The sequence below is a fragment of the Rhinoderma darwinii genome, chromosome 1 (genome assembly GCF_050947455.1).
Source record: "Rhinoderma darwinii isolate aRhiDar2 chromosome 1, aRhiDar2.hap1, whole genome shotgun sequence".
In the NCBI taxonomy this organism is placed as follows: Eukaryota; Metazoa; Chordata; class Amphibia; order Anura; family Rhinodermatidae; genus Rhinoderma; species Rhinoderma darwinii.
In genome coordinates, this window is record NC_134687.1 from 504,694,657 (window position 1) to 504,722,354 (window position 27,698).

Here is a 27,698-nt window from a genome sequence, read left to right on the forward strand (position 1 = left end):
TCACGAGAAAACAATCTCAGAATCGCTTGGATAGGTTTAAGCATTCTGACGTTATTACCACAAAGTGAAATATGTCAGATTTGAAAAATGGGCTCTGAGCCTTAAGGCCAAAACTAGGCTGCATCCTTAAGGGGTTAAAGGGTTTGATACCAATATCACTGGTTATTTAAGGCAGTAAATCTATGAGAGATTTATGACAGAATCTGTGCTGGTCTCAGTCAGAGAAGAGCTTAATGTCAGTGTAAAGACTGCAGAATTTCCACAAAGGAATGCTGTGCCGAAGAACCACATAATTTACAGTAAGTAGATGAGGTATCTACAAAGCACAGAGACACAGCAGAAAAAAAAAATGCAGAAGAGTCATGCGGAAAGTGTCCTGCAGTATTCTGCGTATTCTTAGCGGAGATGCTGCATGTTTGGGCTTTAGACTTAAATGGGGAGCATTACGCAAATTACGCAAGTTGTGTGTTTTGTTGCATTTTGTACAGCGTTTACACTGTAAAAAAAACTTTTGAAATCTGCAGCTGAATAGAACTCTTGCTTCACACAAAATCTGCAGCTGTACAGCTGTGTTTTTTTTTTTTTTAAAGATTCTGCTGAGTTTCTGTTGCAGGAAAAACGTCAGCATATCTGACCTGTGGGAACATACCCTAAGACCCCATACACAACCGTAGAATTCATCAGTAATTACAGACCAATTCATTTCTATTGACCATGGACACCTTCCCATATATTTACAAATATACATGCCGTAGAAAGGCTCCGCAAAAGATAAAACATGTCCTATTTTTTGCTTTTAATGGTCGTGCTCCCATACTTTATAAGGGAGCACAGCTTGCAAATGCGGGTGGCTGTGTGCGGCCGTGCCATAATCACGGACACTCATGTACAGGGGGCCGAATAGGGCTCGTCATAAAGGGGACTCCCCACTCGGGACCCCCTCTATGAGGCAGAACAGAGAGACTTTCTGCACGGACTCGAGCTCTCCATGTATTACATGGACAAGCAATTATCTGAATGGCCGCCATTTAATACAATACTTAAAATGTTTGGCCAGAGAAGGCTTCCCTGGTAAAAAACGGACATTCGTGGTAGCTTTTTAAATGTACTGTATAACATTACTCATCTTGTGTTGATCCTGAGTTACAGCCAGTATTATAGCCCAGAGCTGCATTCAAAGTTCTGCAGGCTTCAGACTTGAAATGTCCCAGCATTCTTTGCTGGTCCAATACCTGTTTAGAGCTTGCACTGGTGACTTGCATTCTGGGAAGTGTCATTTTTGCACAAGAAACGTTCATTAATCTGAAGTTGGAAAACTTGTTTCACTGCATTATTCAGTTAAACTGATCAGGTAACAGCAGGATTGTTGCCTATTCCCAATAACAAGCAGCAGTAATCTCATGCCAGCGCCAGTGAGACACTGCCTCCTTCCGGACAAGAACCAGTGCCTTCACCTCTAAAAGGGGTAATACCCCAATCTCCTCAGTCTGTGCCAAGAATCCTGGACACCAATAGGTGTTATTTATTGTAAGAAAGGAGAAGAGATGACCCAGCACTGTATAGTTTTAAAAGGGAAGTTCTGTTCCCACTTTTATTAGCAAAAAATGATTAAAAATAGAACAGAGACGCAGTGTCAAGGCGACGAGTAGTGCGGGTTGGTACCCGAGCCTACGCGTTTCGAACACGTGCAGTGTTCTTATTCATGGCAGAGAATGTGCACACTCTCTGCCATGAATAAGAACACTGCACACGTTCGAAACGCGTAGGCTCGGGGACCAACCCGCACTCCTCTTCGCCTTGAGACTGTGTCTGTTCTATTTTTAATAATTTTTTGCTAATAAAAGTGGGAACAGAACTTCCCTTTTAAAACTCTATACAGCGCTGAATCATCTCTTCTCCTTTCTTGCATTACTTACCGTGGGCCGGCGCGGGGATCCGAGCGAGGTGTCTGGAGACGCAGAACCGGTGAGCTGGAGGTTTCCTCCCTACTCTATTCTTTCCATGTTATTTATTGTATCTTGATAAAAAAAAAATCATATACAAAAATGTAAACGTATCAGCCATTGTGAACAGGTGTATAATCTTCTAACTAACTAAAAAGGTTGGGAATAAAAGGTAGTGTGGTCATAAACTCATGGAAAACCAATTACCGATAAGTATAATCTTAGGATTTCCCATATTGCCCATGACCACACCAGTGAAAGAATAAAACTAGATAAATCTAAGGTGCTAAAGCTGCCTGAAGCACTTTTCTTCCAATGGCTAACTCGGTTATTAGACTGTAGGTCAAGTTTGCAATGTTTAAAGAACGTATTCGGCGAACTCCAGGTAGCAGACACAAGTCTGACCTATTGAGGAGGTAGCTCTCTATGCCCAGGAAGTGGAAATTGCTCTTGTAGAATGTGTACCAAGCCCAGAAAGGGGGGGGGGGTGTCTAACCTTGCTGAGGAATAAGCCAAGCTTAGTATCCACCAAGCAACAATCAAGCTAGTAACCTTGTTCCCCCTTTTCTAGGGCCCTGAAACCATATAAACAGCTGAGAAGAATTTCTCTACCCTTTGGTGACCTCAATATATGTAGGCAGGGGCCCTCTAACATCAAGACTGCGAGATCTCTCTATCAATTCTGGGGTATTGGCATAAGGAGCAGAGTTAATTTTCTAGGTGCAATGGAAATCGGAATCCACTTAGGGGAAAGGTTGGAACTGGTCTAACTCTGTTTTCCAATGTTGGTGTACGGATGTGAGGCACAAATAGCAGAGATCTCTCTGACTCTTTAAGCCAGGAGTCAGCAAACGGTCACCGGTGCCACAGCCGGCACTTAGGGCATGGTTTGCTGGCACACATCCTTCTCCCAGTGACCAGTGCTTGGTGGCTCTGAACTCAGCGAGAGATAGCAGCACTTCATTATGCGCTTGGTGCCGCTGATAAAAAGAGATAGTGACAATGCAGCACTGCTCTGTCCTGGTGTTCAGCGTCACCAAGTGCATAATTACGCGCTGCTCTCTCCTGCTGATCAGCGCCGCACCGATGGAGTTCACTAACTGCTCTGTAAAAGATAGCAAAAGTTTACAGCTCTATGTGCGCCCAAGCTGGTGTTCAGTAGCAGCAGCCTTGCCTATGTGCCCCCCACCAAGATGGTGCACAGTAGTCGCTCTCTCTCCTGTGTGCAGCGCCCTCAAGCTGGTATTCAGTAGCCACGGTCTCTCCTGCTGGCTGTTCCGCCTAGCTGGTGTTCAGTAGCCGGTCTCTATGTGCACCCCCCCCCCCCAGATGGGTGTTCAGTAGCCTCGTATACACCAAAGATGGATGATCTTTGCAAAGAAAGTCAGGGACAAGGGTCACACTGAAGTGCAAGTTTAATTCACTGATTAATTGATTTATATGTGGTAAAAGTTGGTCTTATATGACATTCATGTTTGCATGGCTCATTTTTTTTTTCTTTGGCAAGCCATGCAAAAGAGGTTGCCTACCCCTACTTTAAGCGAATGTTATGGCAATTAAAAAAGCAAGGGCAAGATTTTTTAGAGGGATACTTTTTAGAAGTTTAAAAGGTGGTTTCACAAGACTGGATAATACTACGTTTAAGTTCCAGGGGGGAGTTCCAGGGGTCTACATCTCTCTGCCGCTTTGATAAATCTTTTAATCCAAGCATGTTCACACAACCGGACTTCAAACAAAGCACGAAGAGAAGAACATTGCACTTTGATAGTACTAGGGTTTAAGTTTGTATCAAACACCTTCTGTAGAAAGTTTAAAATCATTGAAATGTCTAGACTTTTTGGAATGTCAATTGATTCTGCAACAAAAAAAATTTTCCACACTCAGAAAAATATCTGAAGTCCGCTTTTATCTGCTTGCTAGCAGGGTAGATATTACCTGAGGAAAAAGCACCTTACTACTCAAAATTTCCCTTTCAAGTTTGAGGCAGTAAGATGAAGTCTTCCCACCCCCAGATGAAAGAGTACTCAGAGAACAAATTCTATCGGGGAGCACCCAAGGGTCTGTTCGGGATAGCTTCCAAACCCCTGGGCCAAAATGGTGCTATTAGTATAACCCTGGCTCTCTTTTTTTATTACCCTGGGTAGGAGACACAGATGAGGAAATGGATAACATAGGAGACCCTTCCAGGACTGGGAAAGAGCATCTATTTCCCTTGGAAAATTCTTTGGTTTTAAAGAAAACACCACTGGTATTTCCGGTTTACCCTGGTGGCAAATACACTTAACATTAAAATTGCAACGCCAAGAAGGGCAAGCCGTAAGGTTATGCAAATTGAGGAAGTAGGTGTCACTAAGATTTGCAATTTATCAAATTTTCATGCATTTAGCGTCAACCAGTTGCATGTGGGAGGGGCATAAAAGCCAGATTGAACGCAAAGTAATTTTAGCCACATAAAACCTCAAAAATCGTATTAAGTGGTGTGGGATGATTGTGTGATGCATCCTGTTCGTGGACGTGCCAGTTATCGCCACTTATCGCAAACAGAGGGACAGAATCCTTCAACTGAGAGAACTTGGTTAATCCCCCTGGCAGATAACTACGCGCCTAGGCCGAGATGTCAGCACTGTTCAACGTTGCGTGTTCCGGAGGTTGGGAGAACAGCAACAAACAGTAATGACAGCAAGAGGTGCTCGGAGGTGAACCTCTGCACGAACAGATCGCCGATTGGAAGAATGGCAAGTAATGATCCATTGTGTAATGCAAGTAAAATTGGACATCACATCCCAAGCCTAGGACGGCAACCCGTGTAACAATCAGAAGGCGTTTGCACAACATTAGGCTACGAGCCAGACATCCAGCTACAGGTGTTCCATTCACCACACGCCACAGATCTCAAAGGCTATCATGGTGCACAGCAAAATGGCAATGTAGGCTGGAATGGTGTCAATCCTCTTCAGGGATGTGTCCCGCTTTTGCCTCGAATGCAATAATAGCCGGAGATTGGTCTAGAGACCACGTGGGCAACGCCATGATGAGGCCTTCACAAGGGAGCTTCACACCAGTCTTACTCCTGAGATTATGGTGTGGGGTGGCATAATGTATGGTAGCCGGACCCCTCTAGTCTTCATTTCAGGTACACGAACAGCTCGGCGTTACATTAATTTGCTCGTGGAAGCAGTGGTACGACAATTTCTACAAAGTGTCACAGTAGCAGTTTTTCAACACGACAAAGCCAGGCCGTTAGCTCGTGCTACTGTGAGCAGCCTGCGTGGCCTAAACATGCTACCATGACCTGCAGCGTTTCCAATAGAGCACATCTGGGATGTCTTTAGGTCGGCAATTACAAAAGGAAGCTGCCAGCAGCCAATCTTGAGGATTTGAGTGCCCAAGCGCATTCAGCATAGCATAACATTTCACAGACAACCATTAATAACCTCATTGATAGAACAACAAGGCGTGTAAGTCCATGTATTTCTTTGCGTGGCACTCATACTCTATACTGAATTAATAAACTTTGGAATATTTCTTTTTTTTTTTAATCATTTGCATATTATTAACAGGTCTATTGATCTTGTGATTTGCAGAATTCCAAATCTTTTCCTTATTGGTGTTGCAATTTCAATGTTGAGTGTAGAACCAAAGACAGATACCCCATAGAAGAGAGATATGCTCGAATATTTCCTGATTTAAAGACCATTCCAACAGTTTTGCTTGAATATTCTGAGTCCTACAGGAAAGTGGGCGCCCTACCCTGAAGGACTAGCGTCCGTGGTCACTATAAATGGATTTGCCATTATCCATTAAACCCCCTTAAAATATTATTTGTAACCACACCCCCCACCCCCCTAGAGAGAACTTTACATGAGAGTGTGAAATGGGAAAATCTAGGGAAGGGGTTTCCCCCCCCTCATCATAGACGAATAAAATCTCCTCCTGAAGAACTCTGGAATGGAATTGCGACCATCTTACAGCGGGAATGCATGTATTCATTAGACCGAATGTCGACATGGCTCTTCTCACGGAGACCGTTTGTCCTGATCAGGGAGTCTATCTGCTAGACCTAAAGCGGTCTCTTTGGAAGTTTGTTTGGTAACAGCACCCCCAGAAAAATATGTTGGAAATTCACTACTAAGGCCAACTTTTCCCATTTCACTGCCCACCGCAGGCTGGGCCGAATTTCTAACACTATGTTTTTCTGATTCATGTGTTTCCTTCGAGTGACTTACAAGAAGGAAGTCGTCTAGGTACAGTAGAATAATTATGTTATTTTTCCTTATAATAAGCAATCACCACCTCCATCAATTTGGTACACTCTTGGAGTCAGTGCTACCCCAAAGGGAAGAGCCTTATAATTAAGATGTGCTACTGAGTGATTGTTTCCCACTGCCACTTGCAGAAATCACTGTGGAGGAACGAATCGGGACATGAAGCCATCACACAGTCTATGAACAGGTAAACGAATGTCCGACAGTATAGACTCTATCCTTAATTTTTGGTAAGACGGATACTGGTTCAGTGCTTTTAGATTTATTATTGTACAATGGGCACTGAAATTTGCAACTCTTGCCATGGGCTGTGTCTGGTACTGCAGCTCACTCCCTTTCAATTAGTTGATCTACAATATTGTGAAGCAAGAAATGTCTCAATGACTTCATTAATGGCACTCATATGCCATTTTAAGTTACACCCACAGATCCAAAAACTGTTGGCCAAGGGTGGAAAAGGGAACAATCATGGCCATAAATTATACAATTATGGTGCTCCTATGGGTGTATTTTTTTTACCCCACTTTATCTGGGTTTTATAAACAGTCCCATGTAGGTGCAGGGAAATCGGAATGCCACCCAAAAGTTTCCATTAAAAGAATCAGAACAGGCAATCATAAGAGTCAAAAGTAAGATTACAATCTTAAGAGTACAAAAAAAAATCACCACAATCTCAACTGCGAAAAAATTTATATATTTTCAATAAGGAGATGGCGATTGTGCATCAGTAATGATGAGGACAGCCAATTATTAAGTGTATAGTCTTATAAGAACATAAAAAAGAACGGCAAGTTAAAAAAAACTACCTTTATTTTTTATTTCTTCAGTTACATACTTTTTAAACAGGGGTGTATTTGATTATTTTAACATTCAGGCAATGTTGACTTCATTAGTATAGACAGGGAAAAAGCATATAAATGCAAAACATTGTTGGCTTAACCTGAACATACCTGCATTACCTATTATTGACCAGATTTGTGCTGCCAAAGAGAAATTCCCCTTTTTACGGCAGTAAATGGAGCACTTAAATATTGCTAAAAAGCAAAATGTCTACATACTGGTCATTGCAGCAAATAAAGGGTTTTGTATTTTAAATATTTGAAGTCCACAATTGGATTAATATACACATTTCCTTGTTATGTGTGATGAGCTCAGATCATATAAACACTCTACAGGCCAAATAGCTTCTTCTCTCCACACAAAAGGAAGATCTACCAAGAAACAAAATAAACAGATGTATAAGAAACACAAGTTGCTGCATGTATTTACAATATGGTGCAACAAAATTTGGTCAAATACTGTAGAGACAGAAGTGATTTCACATTAGAATGGCCACAACTCATCTTTCATAACGAAAAAAAATATATATGTATTTATATATATATATATAATTCATTCTTGAGATTAAGACAATAACACAAACAAGGCAGACTGAGAATTGCAGTATGAATATGGTAGTTGACAGAGGGTTGAATTCATGTATTTGACCAATGTAAAAAATTTTTTACAGCGAGTGTGAAAATAAACAACCATCAGATCAGTAATTTTCAGCGTTTTATGTGAGCGCATAAACCATCAAAAATTAAACACTGCACTCTTGGTTGTTAACCAAAATAAATTACAAATTACAATTAAAATCCCTGTAAATGCAATAATGAACTCAAAGATGTGCATTTATTTATCTGCAATACACATTGTTTAATGTTACCACAAACCAGACTTTAAAAATAAATAAATTAGCCATAGGGCGTGCACGGAAAGACAAGAAAAAAAGAAAAAAAAAAAAAAAAAAAAAGAATACAGGTTCGATCTAGGTGACTTTTTTTTGTCTTTTTATTTAAATTAACCAGCGTTTGGTCAAAATATTTGTTCTAGCCACTTCCCTTCAAAAATCTCATGAAAAAGTCGGCCACTTTATCAGCGTAACAAAAATAATCTTCATGGCTTCAGCACTCGGAAGCTACAAAGTTCTGTACCAGAACATTACTGCTGGACTTCGTAACAATTTTGAGATTAAATTATGACACCCATTAGGAAAAAAAACAAAAAAACAGCCCTTTCCCCATTACGTAGACCCTTCTTCCATAGCAGAAGACGACGATGGAGAATGAAGTGTCCAGTTATGCTTTCCACATGCTCTACAACAACTGTAATGTTGGGTCAAGGTGAGAACAATTCTGAAAGCACCAACTATCTGTAGGCATATGGAGGGCAGTGAAGCATCCATCAAGGTAGCTGCTCCTTGCCAGAGTAGAATGGTTTACACTCCAACCACTTGACCACGTATCCAGAGATTTCTACTAACGGAGTAATAAGCTCTTCTGCATCAAGCAGTAACAAAGTGCTCTCCAGCTAGACTATGCATAATTCACTAATGCTTAACCCCCCTCTCCTCCATGTAGTGTTTAGTTTCTTACATCAGTTTAATAGTTTCTTGACAACGAACGTATCATTTTTCTAGACATTACCAAGAAGCACAAGTTCTTTTTTTTAATATACATTAAAGGACTGCTGTCCCTGCTGCTTCTACTTCTCTCTATCACTGCAAGAGGTACAACATTAAAACAATTCCTATTTTCCTTCGGAGTCCGTAGCTGACTGCTTTGAACGTCGTACTAATCCCCGATGACTCCCAGAGAGGTTCGTCCTCTGTACCTCTGGCCAGTGGCTGTACCATTCACATGGCGGAGAGAAAGGTAATGTTGATGATTGATAAATGCAGTACCATTTTAGTAATACTGTAAATCTTTGTCAATATCAAACTGCAAATCTCCAAGGGTAAGACTTTTAGTGTGTTATATTAAAGCTTTAGCAAACAATCCTTATCCACTATTTGCATGTAAAATGGCCTCTTGCCGAGTTCTCGAACTATTACCAGCTCGCAGTTCCCAAGGGTGGTGTAACTACATTTGGCTGAAGACAGGTATTCATGTCTGTACCACTTCATTGGTCCATTGAAATAATGCTAACATGACAAAACTTTAAAGCTTCTAAAAGGTTGGACATAAAAAAATGTAAGACAAATCAAACAGAAGCATGGGAACATGATATTTTGTAAAGGGGAAAGACATAAGAAAAAAACAACATGTGGTCGTTGTGGAGATGATTTTTGTAATCACAGGACAGCAGATGAACAAGTGAGTAATTCCCCATGGTCTGCCCTTCTCCAGAGTCATTTGTGACGTTGAATAGTTTTCCTTTTCCTCCTCTTGAAAAAGCAACAGCACCTACAAAACATTAAAGGGCGATTAATAAGCGGACGTGCCAAGTCACGGTTACAATGCTGGATTTACATCAAGTGGACATTGCATGCACTACAAACAGAAAATCCAGTGAATGACACTATGGTGAATGCAAACCAATGTACTCCGAACACAACTTGTGGACAAAAAAAAAAACCCAAAAGACATCTTGCCCTTTCTACGTTTCTAATTCAGCCCTTTGTCCTTAGTACACATGCTGTTGGTACAGCAGGACTGGCCCCCGTGATGTCCTGTGCTCTTCTACAGTAGGGAGCAACTGGACCGTTCACAATTATCCGTTCAATTGTTATTTTTCCCATTGTGATCATTTTCAGTTGTCAGTTTTTATATCAGTTTGTTGCATGGCCCTCATCTGCCATCTGATTTGCCTGGGCACATCAAATTACATTGAAGTCAATGGGACAACAGATTTTTAAAAAAAATTTACAAAAAGGATGGAAATTTAGGACAATATTTATTTCCTTCGACTTCAGTGTGTAAAGAAAGAAAAAAAAAATATCTGTTGAGACTCAGTCACAATATATGGATGGAAACCAGAAATGTGAAGAGAGCCTTAGAAATAAACCTTTCACAACCTAGTAACAATGTGACATTGCTGTTAGTAGAAGGAGCAGCTTTGGGAGACTGTAAAACGTCTTGTTACATGCAGCTCTCCACTAAATTAAAAAAAAACAAAAAAAAAACCTTGCTTGCACCAACCGCCCCTTTATTATTAATAGTAATAATAATAATAATAGTAATAATAAAAATAAAAAAAGCCTAAAAAGCTACAAAAAAAACAAACAAAAACCGTTAAATGTAGCCCTCTGCGGAGTCACAGCACTACATTTTGTTTGGAAACATTTGTCCTCTGGTCAATATAAGATATCAACAGGACTGTAGTACAAGACTTTGTTCTTACTGTTTTTTTAGCCAGTCTGTTGGCGCTTCCAGGAATTTTTGTATTGGTAAATATAGCACAGTCTGCAATGTTATTTTTGCAGTCAAAAATACTGTAACCCCAATGGAAACCTGATGAACCCCACTAGAAGTCAATGGGGCTCTTCAGGGTTCATTGATATTCGTTTGACCATAGCAGTCATGTATCTCTTCTAAACAGAAGCCGTGATGCTAGTGTGAACAGAACCTTACCAGTCTCTGCCTTTTATACATTAACAATGTTTGGATCATTGACATCTTGATGGATCCTGTTATTACATGCATTATGGATATTTCTATGTCAGTTCTATAGTCATCTCTAACCGTTTATTATACACCCTGTGATTTTTGTTGCTTTCTGAAATCAGCAAAGGCTTTAGCCTACAAATTATTTTACGTAACACAATAAGACATAAATGTGAGGATGACAGTGGTTGTGATTGCTGAATGCTATGGTGAAGTGACCGTCGATAGCAGGTCTCTCAACTTGAGGAAGAAAATGGACTAATAAATCAAGAATTTACATATACAGCATGCAATCCACGTCTAGAAATTCCATGGCAATGCGGTGCTCGCCATGATCAAAAGTTTATTTTTTTAAATAAGGGCGCCACAGTCTTATTCTGTTCATTACATGTATTTTAGAGGTGACTTATAGTAATAGTGGCGGCATTAAAATGGCTTGAACTAAATATGGTTGCGGAATTAAGGGTATGTGCACACACACTAATTACGTCCGTAATTGACGGACGTATTTCGGCCGCAAGTACCGGACCGAACTCAGTGCAGGGAGCCGGGCTCCTAGCATCATACTTATGTACGATGCTAGGAGTCCTTGCCTCGCTGCAGGACAACTGTCCCGTACTGTAATAATGTTTTCAGTACGGGACAGTTGTCCTGCAGCGAGGCAGGGACTCCTAGCATCGTACATAAGTATGATGCTAGGAGCCCGGCTCCTTGCACTGTGTTCGGTCCGGGACTTGCGGCCGAAATACGTCCGTCAATTACGGACGTAATTAGTGTGTGTGCACATACCCTAAAAGTTGCCCGGAGAGCACAGATAACTATATTGCTTACACACATAAAAAAATAATAAAAAAGTTGAGAGCATTGCTTTTGGTTAGAATAAGTGGGAACGAGAACAGGAGGCAAAGCCAATGTCGTTTTGATCTGCTACACAAGTTAATTCTAGTGCAAAAATGCCGTTTATATTGTATATAAGTATTATATATTATAGATCATATTAAATATTGGGCAGTTACAAACTGAATGGAAATCCGCCCACCACCAAGTGGTTCCAAGCACAACTTCTAGGAAGTGTTCTAAGTTTTGGGCTTTGTGGATACATCTTCTGTACATCACGAGTAAAACAAATCTTTAGTGAGGATTACAAAATTGAGTAAATCGCACAACTACAATGTAACCTCTTTGGAGACGACCACTCACAATTACAGTGAAAAATGGTCTGTTAGAGGGATTGTCCTCTTTAAGAACGGGCCAATATACTTTGGATATAAAGCAAAAGATAAAAATCGGGTAAAGGTCTAGATTTTTTTTGGGAATGATTTCACTGGCATGAAATAACAATGTTCCCCAGTCATTTGAAATACAGCCGAAACATACTGTAAAATAATTACAGCTGTTCTGCTTTTTGATGGACGGTTTTAAAAGAAATAAAAAAAAAAAAGCAGCTGTATTCTATCCAGTAAAAAAAAAAACAAACAAACAAAAAAAAAAAAAAACGCACCTAAAGGCCCTGTTAACAGAGGTTTTTGGCACTGATTTTGACGTGGAAACAGTGTCAGAATAAGCCCAAAGAAAACAGCCTAAATTGCCACCCATTGATTAGAATAGGAGGCAGAGGCGGTTTATTTACCGGGCGGCTTTTAGATGCTTGCGGTAAAAAAAAAAAAGGCATGTCCTTTTGTCATTTCCGAGCGTCTTTTGTCCACCGTCCTTATATTAGCTTCGATTGTTGCCGGCAAAAAACACAGTGAAAACCGGAATTCTGAGGCAGATTTTATTTTCTGCTTGCAAAAACACTTTGTGTAAACAGGGCCTTAAAACAAACAAGAAAAAAAGAAAAAAGAACCAAAACAACTTAGCTGACCCAAGGAGGGTAGGGTAGTGGTGGTAATGGGGAGGGGGGGGGGCGCGAGACAATGTATACCTAAATGCCATGGATCCTGTACAAAATGGATGTTATAGCACCAAAGCAAGCAGAGTCTTAGACTGCAGGTAACTTATTCACCAACACTAGGCAAAACAGCTCTACAGCCATGTTCTACAACAAGATAAGAAGTCGATACTTTGCAAACTGGACGGCTCACTAACAATCTGGGATAAACTAAAAGACAAATGGTCATTGGGGAGACTGCTACAGGCACCATACCCCTCCAATAATATCCACGTTAAGCTTGCTAATTGTGTTTTCCTCAATATCAGAATGTCTGACAGCCCCTAGATAAGAATAATTATCATATTTTAATTAAGAAAATGGAGGAAAAGGCAGTTGAATTTGGAATAAGAAAACCTGATTGGATACTACAAAGCAATGAGATTCTAAGTAAGTGAATACATTCTGTACCTGAAGACTCCAGTGTCTATAGAGTCTGCAGGATTCAAAATCAACTGTCAACTCTGTGGCCACACATTATAGCGGTAGCCATTTTTTGTCTAGAAACAATTGTTTTCAAGGACGTATCTTATTAAATTTTTAGCATCTGGAATATGATGCTCCTAAAGGGACTCGATACTAGCTAGTAAAATAAATGCTGACCTGCACTCTCTATAGTTAGAAATAAAATGATAGTGTAGTGAGGAAAAGGCAAACCCAAAAAAATCTACACTATAAAATGAGGACGGCCATTTTGAACTACAAATTAACCTGGCTGGCAGATCAAAGAAGAACACAGATGAAGTTGTAATAGAAGGACATTACGTGTGACAGTTGTGCACAAACTACTCCACTGACACAAACACAAAAACTGTGGCAGGCAAAACAGCTCCTGACACGTAGAATAGAAAGATATTAATGCGATAAATTTTAGATATTAAGGCCAACAACAGAATTCATCCAGGGATGTTTCACAATGAATATGTGAATTTTTTTTTTTTTTAAATGGAGCCTGTTCTGCCTGCCTCTGCATATGGACAACTCACCACATGTTCAACACTTTCTGGCAGCTATGCACGGGGAGAACACAAGGGAAAAAGGAGAAAAATCAGACAAAGCCACATAGCACCCCAACATATTCAATTATTGTGTGCTTTATAATATATGTTATATATAACATATACTTACTCCGCTTAAATCGGTTTGATTTAGGCCAAACCTTACGATATTAGTTTCTTTATAATAATGATTGGTCAATTAACACTGAAGAGAACATTGTCAATCCAAGAAAATTATCATCGTAAATAGTAAGAAAAGCAAAGTAGTTTAATCAAACGCCACAAGATGAGATACAAGGGAATTATTACCATACACACGCAAGGAGGTTCTGCCTACAAATGTGCAACCTAAGGCTACGAAGATCAATTGTCAAATGACAATCCTCTTCAAACTTTAATATGCCGTACAAAATACAGATAATCCCGGAAGATGCTTTTGCTTGAGAAAATTAAGATTGCACTCAATTACGCAGCAGTACAGGAATTAAAAAAAGTTAAACTTTTTATATTTCCGGATTACATTTAACTTTGTAACATCTGTGTCACCAGTTAAGATTCCCATAATTTCGAAGTGAATTTCGAATGCAACACATTTGTGATAATTTATTCCCAGCTAGTCTTCCTGACTGCAGAGATTGGAACAGAATGAGAAAGACATTAAAAAGGGTTTTTCCCACTATGGTAAGTAATGGAATGTCACTATTATATGTAATTACTTACTGATCGTAGGGGGTCAGACAGCTAGAATCTCAATGACCTTTAGGGTATGTTTACACGGCTTATTTATAGCCATTTTTCTGGCCGTAACCCCCCGAAAAACGGAAGCTGAATGCCTTCAAACATCTGACCATTGATTTCAATGGGAAAAACTTTGTTTCGTTCCAACAGGGACGGTCTTTACGTGGCCGTTTGTAAAAACAGCACGTAAAAAAACGCCCTGTAAAAAGAAGTGCATGTAACTTCCTGGGCCGTTTTCATGGTCTCAATAGAAAAACAGCTCTAAAAACTTGCATAAAACATGCATCAAAAGACGCTTGATGCTTTAAAAACGGCTGAAAATCAGAGGCGGTTTTCCTTTGAAAATAGCTCCATATTTTACAGCCGTTTTTAGTTTGCCGTATGAAGATTAGACTGAAGCTGGTTGAGCTCTGCTGCGTGCCTTTACAGATTTTTTACTAGCACAGCAGCACCCCGGGTTGAATTCACTCCCATATAAGGGCTCGGGTCCCTTCATTCTTATAAACGGTGGGGGTCCCAGAAGTCGGACCCCCAGCAATCTTAATTATTGGCATATTCTTGCAAGATGCCATAACAATATTAGAAGGGGAATATGCCTTATTATTTGGCCTACACTTTTTAATGGGCACAACAGTGAGGAATAGTTGCAGGGTTATTGCACTGTGCAGGTGATCTGTATCCCTAGCGTGTACACAGTGGGCTGTGAGCACTGCGGAACAATTCAGGGGTGTCAATAGCTCTTAGAGAACACATGGTTGTCTTGAGACTATATTGGGTTTGAAGGTGTGGAGAGAACAAAAAGTGGGGAATATATTGGAAAAATATGCGGTCACATCCTTCATGCTTCATAATGGAGTCTCCTGAACGACAGCGAGACAGTATTGTGTTTCCGAAAAGGAGGTAAGCCCGACTGCGGTCATATAGGTTTAAAAGAAAACCTCTCTGCCCCAAACCAACCTCACTAAATGTACTTGCATGCCTCAGGTTCAACTTTTCATAAAGAAGTCGACTTCCATAAAAAAATTACTAAGAAAATGTTTATGTTGCTCATATTCTGCTTCTTTACGACCTCATCTAATAACCGGTAATAGAATTCAATATTCACCTTTTCATACTGTCAAGCAAGAAAAAAAAACAAAAACTTCCCTTAATTTATATTAAATGATGCCGCTAGGAATAACTAGTAAGACTTTGCTTGCTATTGTGCTCTAGCATATATCTAAGGAAACTGTCTAACCAACATAAATGTGTGAGTGACTACCACAGGGTAGGACATACTTTGTTTCATCTAGGACTTCAACTTCTGCGGGGGCCGTGATGGGAGCATTAGAATGTCCAGCGGTTGGGTCGTCCGTGTTCAGCTCACCATTTGTTGAACTTACAACCTGTAAAAAGACAACAGTTGACATAAACATGTAGCTCTGAACGTGCACAATGGGCATACTCCCTGGGTACGCCAAATTTAATCATGTAAGAAAGGTTTGTGCATCGAAAAATACATGGTCTTCCTGTTTTTGAGAAGGCAAAAATATTGGGATTCACCAAGTTTTACAAACTCACAACATGTAAAAAAGGAAACAATTAGGAAACCAACAGAAAACAGTGGAACAAGGAGACAAAGATGTGCTCAGTCCTAGAGCTATTCTGTAAGCAATGCCAGTGTCCAGGTGACTGTTAGTGCCAGTCCTGACCAAATTTAAATGGATTTTCACTATTCCAGTTATAAAGATGAACAAGGAACTGCTTTCTACTTTGCCCTAATAAATTGCAAAGTTGCTATGTTAAGACCCAGTTATATTACAAATACATAGAACATAGCAGAAAAAATAAAAATAAAAATCACAAATCTTTTAAAGGGGTTGTCCCAAAGCCACAACCCCTGTCCATATGCACTAGAAGGGCATATGGGTGTCCTAGAGGAAGGAGGGCCCCACTTGGGACGCATTGGCAGACGCGGCACATCTATGCATTAACATAGGCGACCATTTATTTGAATGGCCGGCATGTAGTGCTAAATTTGAATCCCTTTTCGACAACCGCAGATCGTTGGGGGTTAGAGAAGCCAGACAATCAGCTGTCCTTAACCCCTTCGCGCTCAGGTCAGTAATAGTACGTCCTGCTAAGTAGAACGTTCGCGCTCAGGTCAGTACTATTACTGACCTGAGTAAACACGGCGCCATTTAATCCCGGCGCGTGTTTGAGCTGTGATACCTGCTGTTTCCGACAGCAGGCTATCACAGCTTAGTGTGCAGGGACCGATCGCGGTGGTCCCCGCCGATTAACCCCTTAGAAGCCGCGTTCAATAGCGTTCGCGGCTTCTTAGGGGTTAAGCTGCCATCGCCGGCCTGCTACACGGGCCGTGATGGCTACTATGGCAACCAGAATCCTAACAATGGACTCTGGCTACGCCATCGACGGAAGCCTAGTGGGTCCCGACAAAATCAGGACCCACTATGCTTGCTGTCAGCGAACAGCTGACAGCTCTAATACACTGCACTACGCATGTAGTGCAGTGTATTAGAATAGCGATCAGAGCCTCCTGCCCTCAAGTCCCCTAGTGGGACAAAGTAAAAAAAAAGTGTAAAAAAGTAAAAAAAAGTTGTGTAAAAATAAGAAAATAAAAGATTTAAAAGTAATAAAAGTAAAAGTCCCCCTTTTTCCCTTATCAGTTCTTTATTATTAATAAAAATATATAAATAAACAAATAAACTATACATAATTGGTATCGCCGCGTCCGTAACGGCCTGAACTACAAAACGATGTCGTTATTTATCCCGCTCGGTGAACGCCGTAAGAGAAAATAATAATAAACCGTACCACAATCACAATTGTTTGGTCACTTCACCTCCCAAAAAATGGAATAAAAAGAGATCAAAAAGTCGCATGTACCTAAAAATGGTTCTGATCGAAACTACAGTTCGTTACGCAAAAAATAAGTCCTCGCACGACTTTCCTGATGGAAAAATAAAACAGTTATGGCTCTTAGAATAAGGTAACACAAAAAATAAATTATATTTTACAAAATGTATTTTATTGTGCAAACGCCATAAGACATAAAAAAAAAACTATAAATTATCTGGTATCGCCGTAATCGTATCGCCCCGCAGAATAAAGGGAATATGTCATTTATAGCGCACGGTGAACGCTGTAAAAAAAATGGAATAAAAAACAATAGTAAAATTGCTGTTTTTTTAGTCACCACGCCACCTAAAATTAGAATAAAAACTGATCAAAAAGTCGCATGCACCCCAAGAAAACTACAATGGATTCCTCAAGGTCTCTAGTTTCCAAAAAAGGGTCACTTTTGGGGGGTTTCCACTGTTTTAGCACCACAAGACCTCTTCAAACCGGACATGGTGCCTAATAAATTAAATTAAATGTCACCTCTACTTTGCTCTAAATTCCTGTGAAACGCCTAAAGGGTTAATAAACTTTTTAAATGCTGTTGTGAATACTTTGAGGGGTCTAGTTTCTGAAATGGGGTGTTTGATAAGGGTGTCTAATATATGGGCCCCTCAAAGCAACTTCAGAACTGAGCTGGAAACTAAAAAATAAAATAAAAATGAGGCAATACTTCGCTTCTTACATTATACTCATAATGAGCCGTGCCCACCCCGAGATGACCCCAGTTTTGACCGTTTGTATAAACGGAGACCCCTATTAGACCATTTCAGTGCCCGGTTTTCCCAGCATTCACCCCCGAGAAGTGTATTTCTATAGATGAATCCCTGGTACATTTGAAAGGGAGGCTTCAATTCCGCGAGTACCTGCCAGGTAAGAGGGCAAGGTATGGCGTGAAGATGTATAAGCTGTGCGAGAGTGCATCCGGTTATACCTACAAATTTAGGATATATGAAGGGAAGTACACCAGTTCTCAGCCCCCAGAATGCCCCCCCTTACTGGGAGTTAATACAAAAATTGTGTGGGATTTGGTGCACCCACTGCTGGACCAGGGTTACCACCTCTACCTGGATAATTTTTATACCAGCGTCCCACTCTTCAACTGCCTCGCTTCCAGAAGTCCTGCGGCATGCGGCACTGCTAGAAGAAACCTGAGAGGCCTCCCTACGACTCTGCTTGGGCAAACACTCAGAAGGGGTGAGAGCAGGGCACAATCTAGCAGCAACATATTGTGTGTCAAGTACAAGACCAGGGAGATGCCACACCAGTACCCATGTACCTGTACGAGGTACCAGTACAGGGACCCCCAAACTAGACTGCATCCTGGACTACAATAGGTACATGGGAGGGGTGGACTTGTCAGATCAAGTCCTGAAGCCTTACAGTACTTCTGGAAGCGGGGCCACAGGCATCGTACCAGGGCAACACTTTTTAGGAGAAGTTCCCCAAACTGGCAAGAAGGGAAAAAGTCAAAAGAGGTGCAGAGTCTGCTATAAGAGGGGGATAAGGAAGGACACAATATATCAATGTGACACGTGTCCCGAAAAAACAGAGCTCTGTATGAAAGAGTGTTTTCAAATTTATCATCCATCCCTTTATTTTTAATTTACCCCAGTTTTACTCGCTCTGATCCACTTCGCACAGCTTACCCCTCCTCATCTTTCCCCTCTGAGCCCTGCTGCGTGCCCAGGCAGCTGATAGCAGTTACATGTAGGGTATTGCCGTACCCGGGAGAGCCAACATTAGTTTATGAGGTGTATATCTCCGGTGGTGCATGCTGGGCACAATATATCGGACACTGAATTGGCATATATGTATAGAAAATTGCAAATTTCACTCTGCACCAACTGCTGCACATTATCTTTTACACAATACCTGTGGGGTCAAAATGCTCACTACACCTCTAGATGAATTCCTTAAGGGGTGTCGTTTTTAAAACGGGGTCACTTCTCGGGGGTTTCAACTGTACTGATACCTCAGGGGCTTCTGCACACACGACTTAGCACCAGAAAATTCCCAGTAGGCCACATGGTGGTCCTTTCCTTCTGAGCCCTCCCATGGGCCCAAACGGCAGTTTATCACCACAAATAGGGTATTGCCACACTCAGGACAAATTGGGCAACAAAATGCGGTATTTTATTCCTTGTGAAAATAAGAAATTTTGAGCCAAAACTACCTCTTATTGGAAAAAATATATATTTTTTTTAATTCACAGCCCAATTCAAATAAATTCTGTGAAAAAACTGTGGGGTCTAAATGGTCACAACCCCCATAAATAAATTCTTTGAGGGGTGTAGTTTCCAAAATGGGGTGACTTCTGGTGGGTTTCCATTGCTTTGATACCTTTGGGGCTCTGCAAATGCAACATGGCACCCGAAAACCAATCCAGCAAAATCTGGGCTCCAAAGAACACATAGCGCTCCTTTCCTTCTGAGGCCTCCCATGGGCCCAAACGGCAGTTTATCACCACAAATGGGGTATTGCCGCACTCAGGACAAATTGGGCAACAAAATGGGGCATTTTGTTCCCTGTGAAAATAAGAAATTCTGATCAAAAATGACATCTTATTGGAAAAATTGTCATTCTTTTAATTTCACAGCCCAATTCAAATACGCGCTGTGAAAAAACTACGGGGTCAAAATGGTAACAATAACCATAAATTAATTCCTTGAGGGTTGCAGTTTCCAAAATGGGGTCAGTTTTGGGGGATTCCTACTGTTTTGGCACCTCAACACCTCTCCAAACCTGGCATGCTGCCTAAAATATATGCTAATAAAAAAGCACCACCAAAAAGTCACTAGGTGCTTCTTTGCTTCTGGGGCTTGTGTTTTAGTCCACGAGCGCACTAGAGCCACATGTGGGACATTTCTAAAAACTGAAGAATCTGGACAATACATATTTAGTTGTGTTTCTCTGGTAAAACCTTCTTTGTTACAGAAAAAAAATAGAATAAAATTTAAATTCAGAAATAAAAACGAAATTTGCAAATTTCACCTCCACTTTGCTTTAATTCCTGTGAAATGCCTGAAGGGTTAAAAAACTTTCTAAATGCTGTTTTGAATACTTTGAGGGGTCTAGTTTTTAAAATGGGGTGCTTTATGGGCGTTTCTAATACATAGGCCCCTCAAAGCCACTTCAGGACTGAACAGGTACCTTAAAAAAAAGGCTTTTGAAATTTTCTTAAAAATATGAGAAATTGCTGTTTATGTTCTAAGCCTTGTAACGTCCAAGAAAAATAAAATAATGTTCAAAAAACGATGCCAATCTAAAGTAGACATATGGGAAATGTGAACTAGTGACTATTGTGGGTGGTATAACCGTCTGTTTTTCAAGCAGATGCATTTAAATTCTGAAAAATGCTATTTTTTCTAAATTTTCTCTAAATTTTGCAATTTTTCTCAAATAAAGACTGAATATATCGACCAAATTTTACCACGAACATGAAGCCCAAAGTGTCACGAGAAAACAATCTCGGAATCGCTTGGATAGGTTTAAGCATTCCGACGTTATTACCACATAAAGTGAAATATGTCAGATTTGAAAAATGGGCTCTGAGCCTTAAGGCCCAAACTAGGCTGCGTCCTTAAGGGGTTAACCACCTTTAAACATTAGAGCAATCCTTAATGTTATTCTTCAATCTATTTCTTTTTCTTTTTTTTTTAGAACAAATTCCACCAGTAGATAACTGGAGATATGAAATTCTTTTTTCATGGTTTAATAGAATAAATTAGGGTTAACACACATAAAAGTTGCACAGCTCTAATTATCTTTGGGTCGATGGACTCCAGTAGATAAAAGGGTTTCAGATTCTTGCATAGGGCTCAATTTATGTTTGGTCAAAAAGTGCTTCCAAAATCAGTAACCAATCTTAGCCAGTATGAGGTTACAATAAAATGAGCATAAGAAGCTTTTCATAATTGTATAATTGTACGATATGTGTAAAGGATCTGCCAGACACAGCTTCTGTGTCGACGCCCGTGGTTAATCAGTCTGCACCTGCTCCTAAGTCTGAGAGAGTGACACGATCTGCTACCACTCAGGCTGTGCCTGTGATTCTTTCCTGTTTCCTGGCTCTGCTGCTCCTGCTATTATTATTGACCTTGCTTCATTTTGACCCTGGCTTTACGGACTACTCTCCTGCTCTGCGTTTGGTACCTCGTACACTCCTGGTTTGACTCGGCTCGTTTACTACTCCTGTTGCTCACGTTGTTGGGGTGGGCAACTGCCCCATTTCCCTTAGTTTCTGTGTACCCTTGTCTGTTTGACTGTCGTGCACATATTGAGCGTAGGGACCGTCGCGCAGTTGTACGCCGTCGCCTAGGACGGGCCGTGCAAGTAGGCAGGAACCGAGTGGCGGGTAGATTAGGGCTCACCTGTCTGTCTCCCTACCCAGTTATTACAATATGTTATACATGCTAACCTAGGTAAAGTTAGGAAAAGCAACCATTTACAGTAAGACACGATCATTGTGTTATGCTACATTTCTGATTTTTTTTATATTTTTTTCTAAAAAACACTGGATTGTAAGTGATCTGCAAAATGTAAACTGCCACCAACAGCGAGAGTATTACAATGCATATCACTTTTGTAGAAGCGATTATTTATTTAGTAAGGTAAATATGCAAAAGGAGAGGAAAAATACTATACAAGTCAAAATACGTCAAGAGCTTTCCAAATTATTGCAATGTACTCTTCATGGAAAACAAAAGCATTCGTGGAGAAGGTATACTGGTGTTGGTTTTTCATAACTTAAATTTTAAAGTCTTTTCCTTAACATTTCTATTTGGAGTTATAATGGAATTATCTAGATCTCAGAAATAGTAATCGTTTAACATTTTATACAAGGTCATTGTCAATGGCACAGTTTGATGCAGTTTTAGGTTCAGTTTTTAGAGCCAAAGCCAGAAACGGATCCTGAAGGAAGGAAAGATCGAAAAAAAAAAAAGAGCTGCGTCAATATTTTCTTTACGTGTCTACTCCTGTGTTTGGCTAAAACCACCAAAAGCTGCATCAAAACTGCGTATGTGATCGTGGCCTAAAGCTTGGCCAGAAAATCCTGCATTTTTCATCCTAAACGGCAGCTATACACACATTTCATTATTTGTAATACAAGTGGATTTATTCTCCAGCTTCGTCATGTATTTGCAACATGTCCCAACTTGATCGATTGGTCTGAGACTTGTTCTTTTTTTGGGTCTATTTAATAGGCTTCCATTATTACACTTCGTACAATAATTCTCATGCAATCGTGAAGTGTTAAAAAGTTGTGTCCTGCTGGGAAGTATGTTTTTTAAAGGGGTTACCTGCATTGGATAATACCTTTTTGTTAGAAGGGCCCCCAAAAATACAGTTTATCACAGTGTGTCCTGCGACCAGGACGCTCTGCATTATGTTATGTTGAATTCTCCGCAGTGCCACCGCAGGGGACATAAAGAATTACATGGTGCACAATTAAATCAATGGTCTTGTCCATGTAATACATGAACAGGCTGGGTCCTCCAGAGCCAGAGACATGGTTTGTAACTGCCTTCTGCTCAGACAAACTGATAGAAATTCAGAACAAGGGACGCTGCCCCCTATGAGAAATCTGTAACATAAATCAGACAAAACCTTTAAACGGTTACATTTTCGTATTTTTTTCTTCGCCATTGCTTGGCAAATATGTACATTTAAGTAACTTAATAGAGCAAACCATATATAAAGCAATACACAGACTTATACATGGCATAACCAATTAAATATAAAACTTCTGAACCAAGATAAGCACACAAAATGTAACAGTAACTGGAGGTATGAGATCCTTTTTCCGTGGTTTCATAGAATAATTAGGGTTAACACACATAATAGGTGCATAGCTTTAATTAAATTATCTTTGGGTCAATGGACTCCAGTAGATAAGGGTTTCAGATTCTTGCATAGTTCTGTTTTTTTTAATGGACCCTTCACACGGTCCATTGAAACAGCTGTGTGGACAACCCCATTGAATTCCATAGATCCGTGTGACGTCCGTTGTTTTAACGGCCGTCAGATGGACGTAATTAACGCTCATGTGAATAAGGCCCAAGGATCATCATTATTTAATCTTCGTATTCAAAAACGTTTTTTAAACATTAAGGCCCGATTCACACAGAGTTTTTTTGCCGCGGTTTGTGCCGCAGAAACCGCAGCACAAAACAGTCGAAATGGACTCCCATTGAAATGGGATGTGGAGCCATTTTTTTTACCGCGAGCGTTTACCGCGGGAAAAAGCGACATGCCCTATCTTGAGGTGTTTTCCGCCTCAAAAACCCCATTGAAATCAATGGGAGGCAACTTTTTTTGCTGCGTTTTTTGGCAAAAAAACGCTCGCAGTTATTCCATCTTTCTGTTAAAGAGATAGCTATAAAAAAAAAAAAGCCTCCAAAAAAGGCGTCAAAAAACATGTGTGGTGCAACTCTGTGTGAACAGAGCCAAATGGTAAATAGCAACCAAATACTCAAGTGTGTCACAACACTATGTTCTCAACACGTCTTAAGAATAGCATTGATGCAAATAAAATTATTCCAAAACGATTGATGAAGAAAAACAAGCAAACACAAAACCTAAAGACGCAAAGATATAAGATCCATATGAAATGATTGGTGACCAGGCATGCCACACAGCACTTCAGAAACATAAAACTTACAGCCCCCATCACAATGCGTTTAGTAGTTTTCATTAGGTGTATTCGCCAGGAAAAGCACCTGATGTATACGTTAATGGAGGCATGACAGATGCCTAATGGTGGCATCAGTCACCCATAGGCTGTGATAGTATATTTTTAACGGATAAGTCATGCTCTCATAACACTTTTCATGCCATAACCATGGATTGCTATCCACCATTACGGGTGATGAATGCCATGGTTAGGCATCTGTCCCTCACAGGTTATAGCGGCATATGTTTAACGGATGTTATGACAAGCTAGTGAAAAGTTCATGACGTTTGCATTTAACGGATGCCTGTGACTGATGCCATACGGTGGTATCCATTATATATAGGCTATCATGTTAAAAGTAAAGTATAAGTAGAGTGCATAAATATTTTTCCTGGATGCCTCTGGATAAAACAGCGTAGTTTACTACGCTATTTTATTCAGCCAAATACGCAACGCAATTATACCGCCTGACGGAGGCCAACACCACTCTTTTGGCCCCCATCAATATAATGGAAGCCTATGGGTACGTTTGACGTATGCGTCGGGAAATTAACCAGTGCATAGTCAAACGTACAAAGAAAACGCAGTGTGATAATGGCCTACCATATACGGAGAAAAAAAAAAAAAAAAAGATGAATGTAACAATTAATCAGATGGCTGCCTTCATATCCTAATCTGCACTAGAAAATGAAAACTAGAATCTGATTGGTTATTGCTGGTAACTCCACCTGTGGCCTGGTTTTAATCAATAAGTAATCTACAAATCCATGAGCGCGCCACCAATTTCTCACTCTGGCAACTATCTGCCATCTCAGAGAGGTTACATAAAAAGAAAGTGATGGGTGTGGTGCCAACAATAAAACAAAGGACAGTTCTCCGTACTTCTTGATGAAGCTTAAATCAATAAATATCCTTCACATATTGCTGCGCGTGACATGCAGTTAAATTACTGAATGGGTGTATTCACGATCCCTAAAACCAAGCGATTGATGTTTCATGTCATGTGAAATATTTTAAGAACACCACCCACGAAGGAAAAGGCAAAATGGCCATTTATAGTTCTACTCAGCTGGAAGATTCACATGCAGAAAAATATACGGTAAGTAATCCAGGACTGAACCAATCTCAGGAGCCGGATAGCCAATGCCCAAGAGAAATGCCACTGTTTGGGTGGTTTTCTGTTGATGTCATACCAATAGGCCAGTTAGAAGTCTAACTAGCTTTGGGAAAGAAGGGAGGAAAAGGCGGGGCAGGGGGAAAGGCGGGAAAGGGGGGCAGGGGGAAAGGCGGGCAGGGGGAAAGGGGGGCAGGGGGAAAGGCGGGCAGGGGGAAAGGGGGGCAGGGGGAAAGGGGGGCAGGGGGAAAGGGGGGCAGGGGGAAAGGGGGGCAGGGGGAAAGGGGGGCAGGGGGAAAGGCAAGGCAGGGGGAAAGGCAAGGCAGGGGGAAAGGCAAGGCAGGGGGAAAGGGGGCAGGGGGAAAGGGGGCAGGGGGAAAGGACGGGGAAAGGCAAGGCAGGGGGAAAGGACGGGGAAAGGCAAGGCAGGGGGAAAGGACGGGGAAAGGCAAGGCAGGCGGGGAAAGGCAAGAATAGTTTTCAGTAGCAGTGTTTCTAAAATGTGTCAGTTCAACATAGATATGTACACTGCAATGTAAAGCACAAATGCTATTACACTCCTATGGTTATAACTGAAGTTTTTTCAGCGAAGTGTGAATTTAGGGAGTGATCATTCATCCAAAACAAAAAAAGCTGGATGTGTTATATGACGACATTTATTCCAAGTCTCTAAAATGATGCAGTGTTTAGATGCATTGTTTAGTATTACCACAGAACAAAGCAACGCATTTAGGAACACACTAAAAGGCATCACATTGGCTAAAAACAAAATGCATGCTACGGGAATGTGGGGTTGGGGGGGTACGCGGGGGTTACGGAACGCGCAAGTAGTCAGTCATGCAAAGAAGCAGAAAATACCTGTACCGAGCCACCATGTCTGTCAGCTGCTAGGTGGGCTCTTATGTGATGGGGGTTGGCCTGCTGGGAGTCCCAAGCTGCCCTGTGTTCTGCCGACTGCGCATTATATAAATGCATAAAACATGCATGGAAAAGGAGGGAGAAAAACCCAAAACATATTAAACACCTCATGCATCATCACAACATGTGAAAGTAAAGAAAGAGAGCAAGCAAATTATAACGGAATATGTTGAGATACAACTACAGCACACACTACACTTTAAAGCAAATATGGCATGCAAAGTAGATAGGCAGAAAAGAACAGAATTAGTAGAGTCCAGTGGGGTCAGACTTACTGTAGCTATGGGATTGTGCAACAAGCTGAATGTAAAGATGCAGTTTTAATATTTGACTGAGTTGTATGCACAAACACAAATATATGCATGCATCACACACTCATGCATCTGTACACATGAAGTACGTACGTACGTATATATACACACATACATACACAAATATTTAATGTGGAAGAAAATAAAAGTAATGAATTCTAAATATTCAACCATTTGCTATTTTGGTGTGTAGAATGTGTACTGCATCAAAGACTATGGGGGTGGGATTTGTTAGAGGCTGTACGCCAGTATTCTGGCGTAAAAAAAGTCACAAGTTTGGCTTTTTTTGCTACTGTAGTACATTTGCTGGGCCATGGGTGGGTCTTCCCCATTTTGATAAGCCACGCCAACTTTTTTTATACAGTACATAACTCCAGAAAGTGGCGTAAATTATAACGGCATTCCAAGGCTCAATGCACAGGATGCGCATTACATGCGGTTTTGCCGCGCGTATTTGCGTGCGGAAAATCCGCAGCGTAATACAGTACCAGCAAACTAAGTGAGATTTCATGAAATCTCATGTACACGCTGCGGTTTTTTTCCGGCACGTAAATTGACCTGCGGTGCGTATTTTAAAATCTGCAGCATGTCAATTCATCTTGCATTTCTACTTGCGAATTGTATCTGCCTAATTTGAGGAAAAACATGCCAAAAGCCACAGCATGAAAACGCCCAGAATAACGCAAAACTGTAAAAACTGCATTAGTTGCCATGGGATACTACAATTAGTAGAATAGGGACCCACTTGAAAGAGGTCGGCGTGAAGTGGCAAGTGGGCTTATATAGTTTGATCAAAAGGCTTACCAAGAACCTCATGGTCGTACATTTTATTTTGCTGAGCCGCAATAGATCAAGTATAGCAAGTGGATGTGCGGTCCAGGTTTTCTTTTCTCCCTTATGGAAGCCTACATTCTAAGACTGGCGTATAAAACGCAAGTCTTAGTAAATCTGGGTCTATACGGAGTCTATTGCAGGTAGCGTCGCTAGCACCAGGCATACGAGGCATAAAACTGGGATTTTTGGTCCAGTGCCTCAGATCCCCCGGGCGACTGCCACATTCCATTGTATCTCGTCTTCAGGACGCAGATATATTTGAATACTATGCTGGAGCAAAGCTCCCTGCTCCACCATTCCGTTTTGAGATTCTGCACCTCCTTAGCGGACAGCCGCATTTGCTCCAGCACACTAATACCCAGTATACTCTAGTGCCTGATGAAGGTCTAGGATTAGACAAACATTCACAACGGCATGAAAATAAAAATAAAATTTTCTCCAAACTGGTGTGCACAGTACTTCTTCACAATGGATATCTGGTTGGGCCCCTACTTATGCACCCATTGCGCCTAGTGCTGTCTGAACCTTGACAAAATTGAGTTTCTGGGACAGTTACTGCAATGCGCCGGCCCACGCAAGGGTCCCGTCTCAGTGTCTCACGGGCTGCAGCCTGAGAATGTGCAGCTACGTTCGACCTGGGAAT

The 27,698-nt window shown here is 40.9% G+C and overlaps 1 protein-coding gene across 5 annotated transcripts in view; it reads right to left on the minus strand.

Moving 5' to 3' along the window:
* Positions 1-7,000: 7,000 nt before the first annotated feature.
* Positions 7,001-27,698, minus strand: part of CSNK1G3 (casein kinase 1 gamma 3) — a 143,373-nt gene continuing 122,675 nt past the window's right edge. For 2 of the 5 annotated variants that reach the window (XM_075836127.1, XM_075836119.1), the window contains exons 11-14: positions 25,851-25,946; positions 15,580-15,686; positions 13,552-13,575; positions 7,001-9,435 (exon numbers count right to left, since the gene is read on the minus strand). In XM_075836127.1, coding sequence (XP_075692242.1) covers positions 9,381-9,435; positions 13,552-13,575; positions 15,580-15,686; positions 25,851-25,946 — 282 coding nt within the window. In that variant the 3' untranslated portion in view covers positions 7,001-9,380. The remainder of the gene's footprint in view (positions 9,436-13,551; positions 13,576-15,579; positions 15,687-25,850; positions 25,947-27,698) is intronic. The other 3 variants (XM_075836137.1, XM_075836145.1, XM_075836153.1) reach the window with 3 other exon arrangements.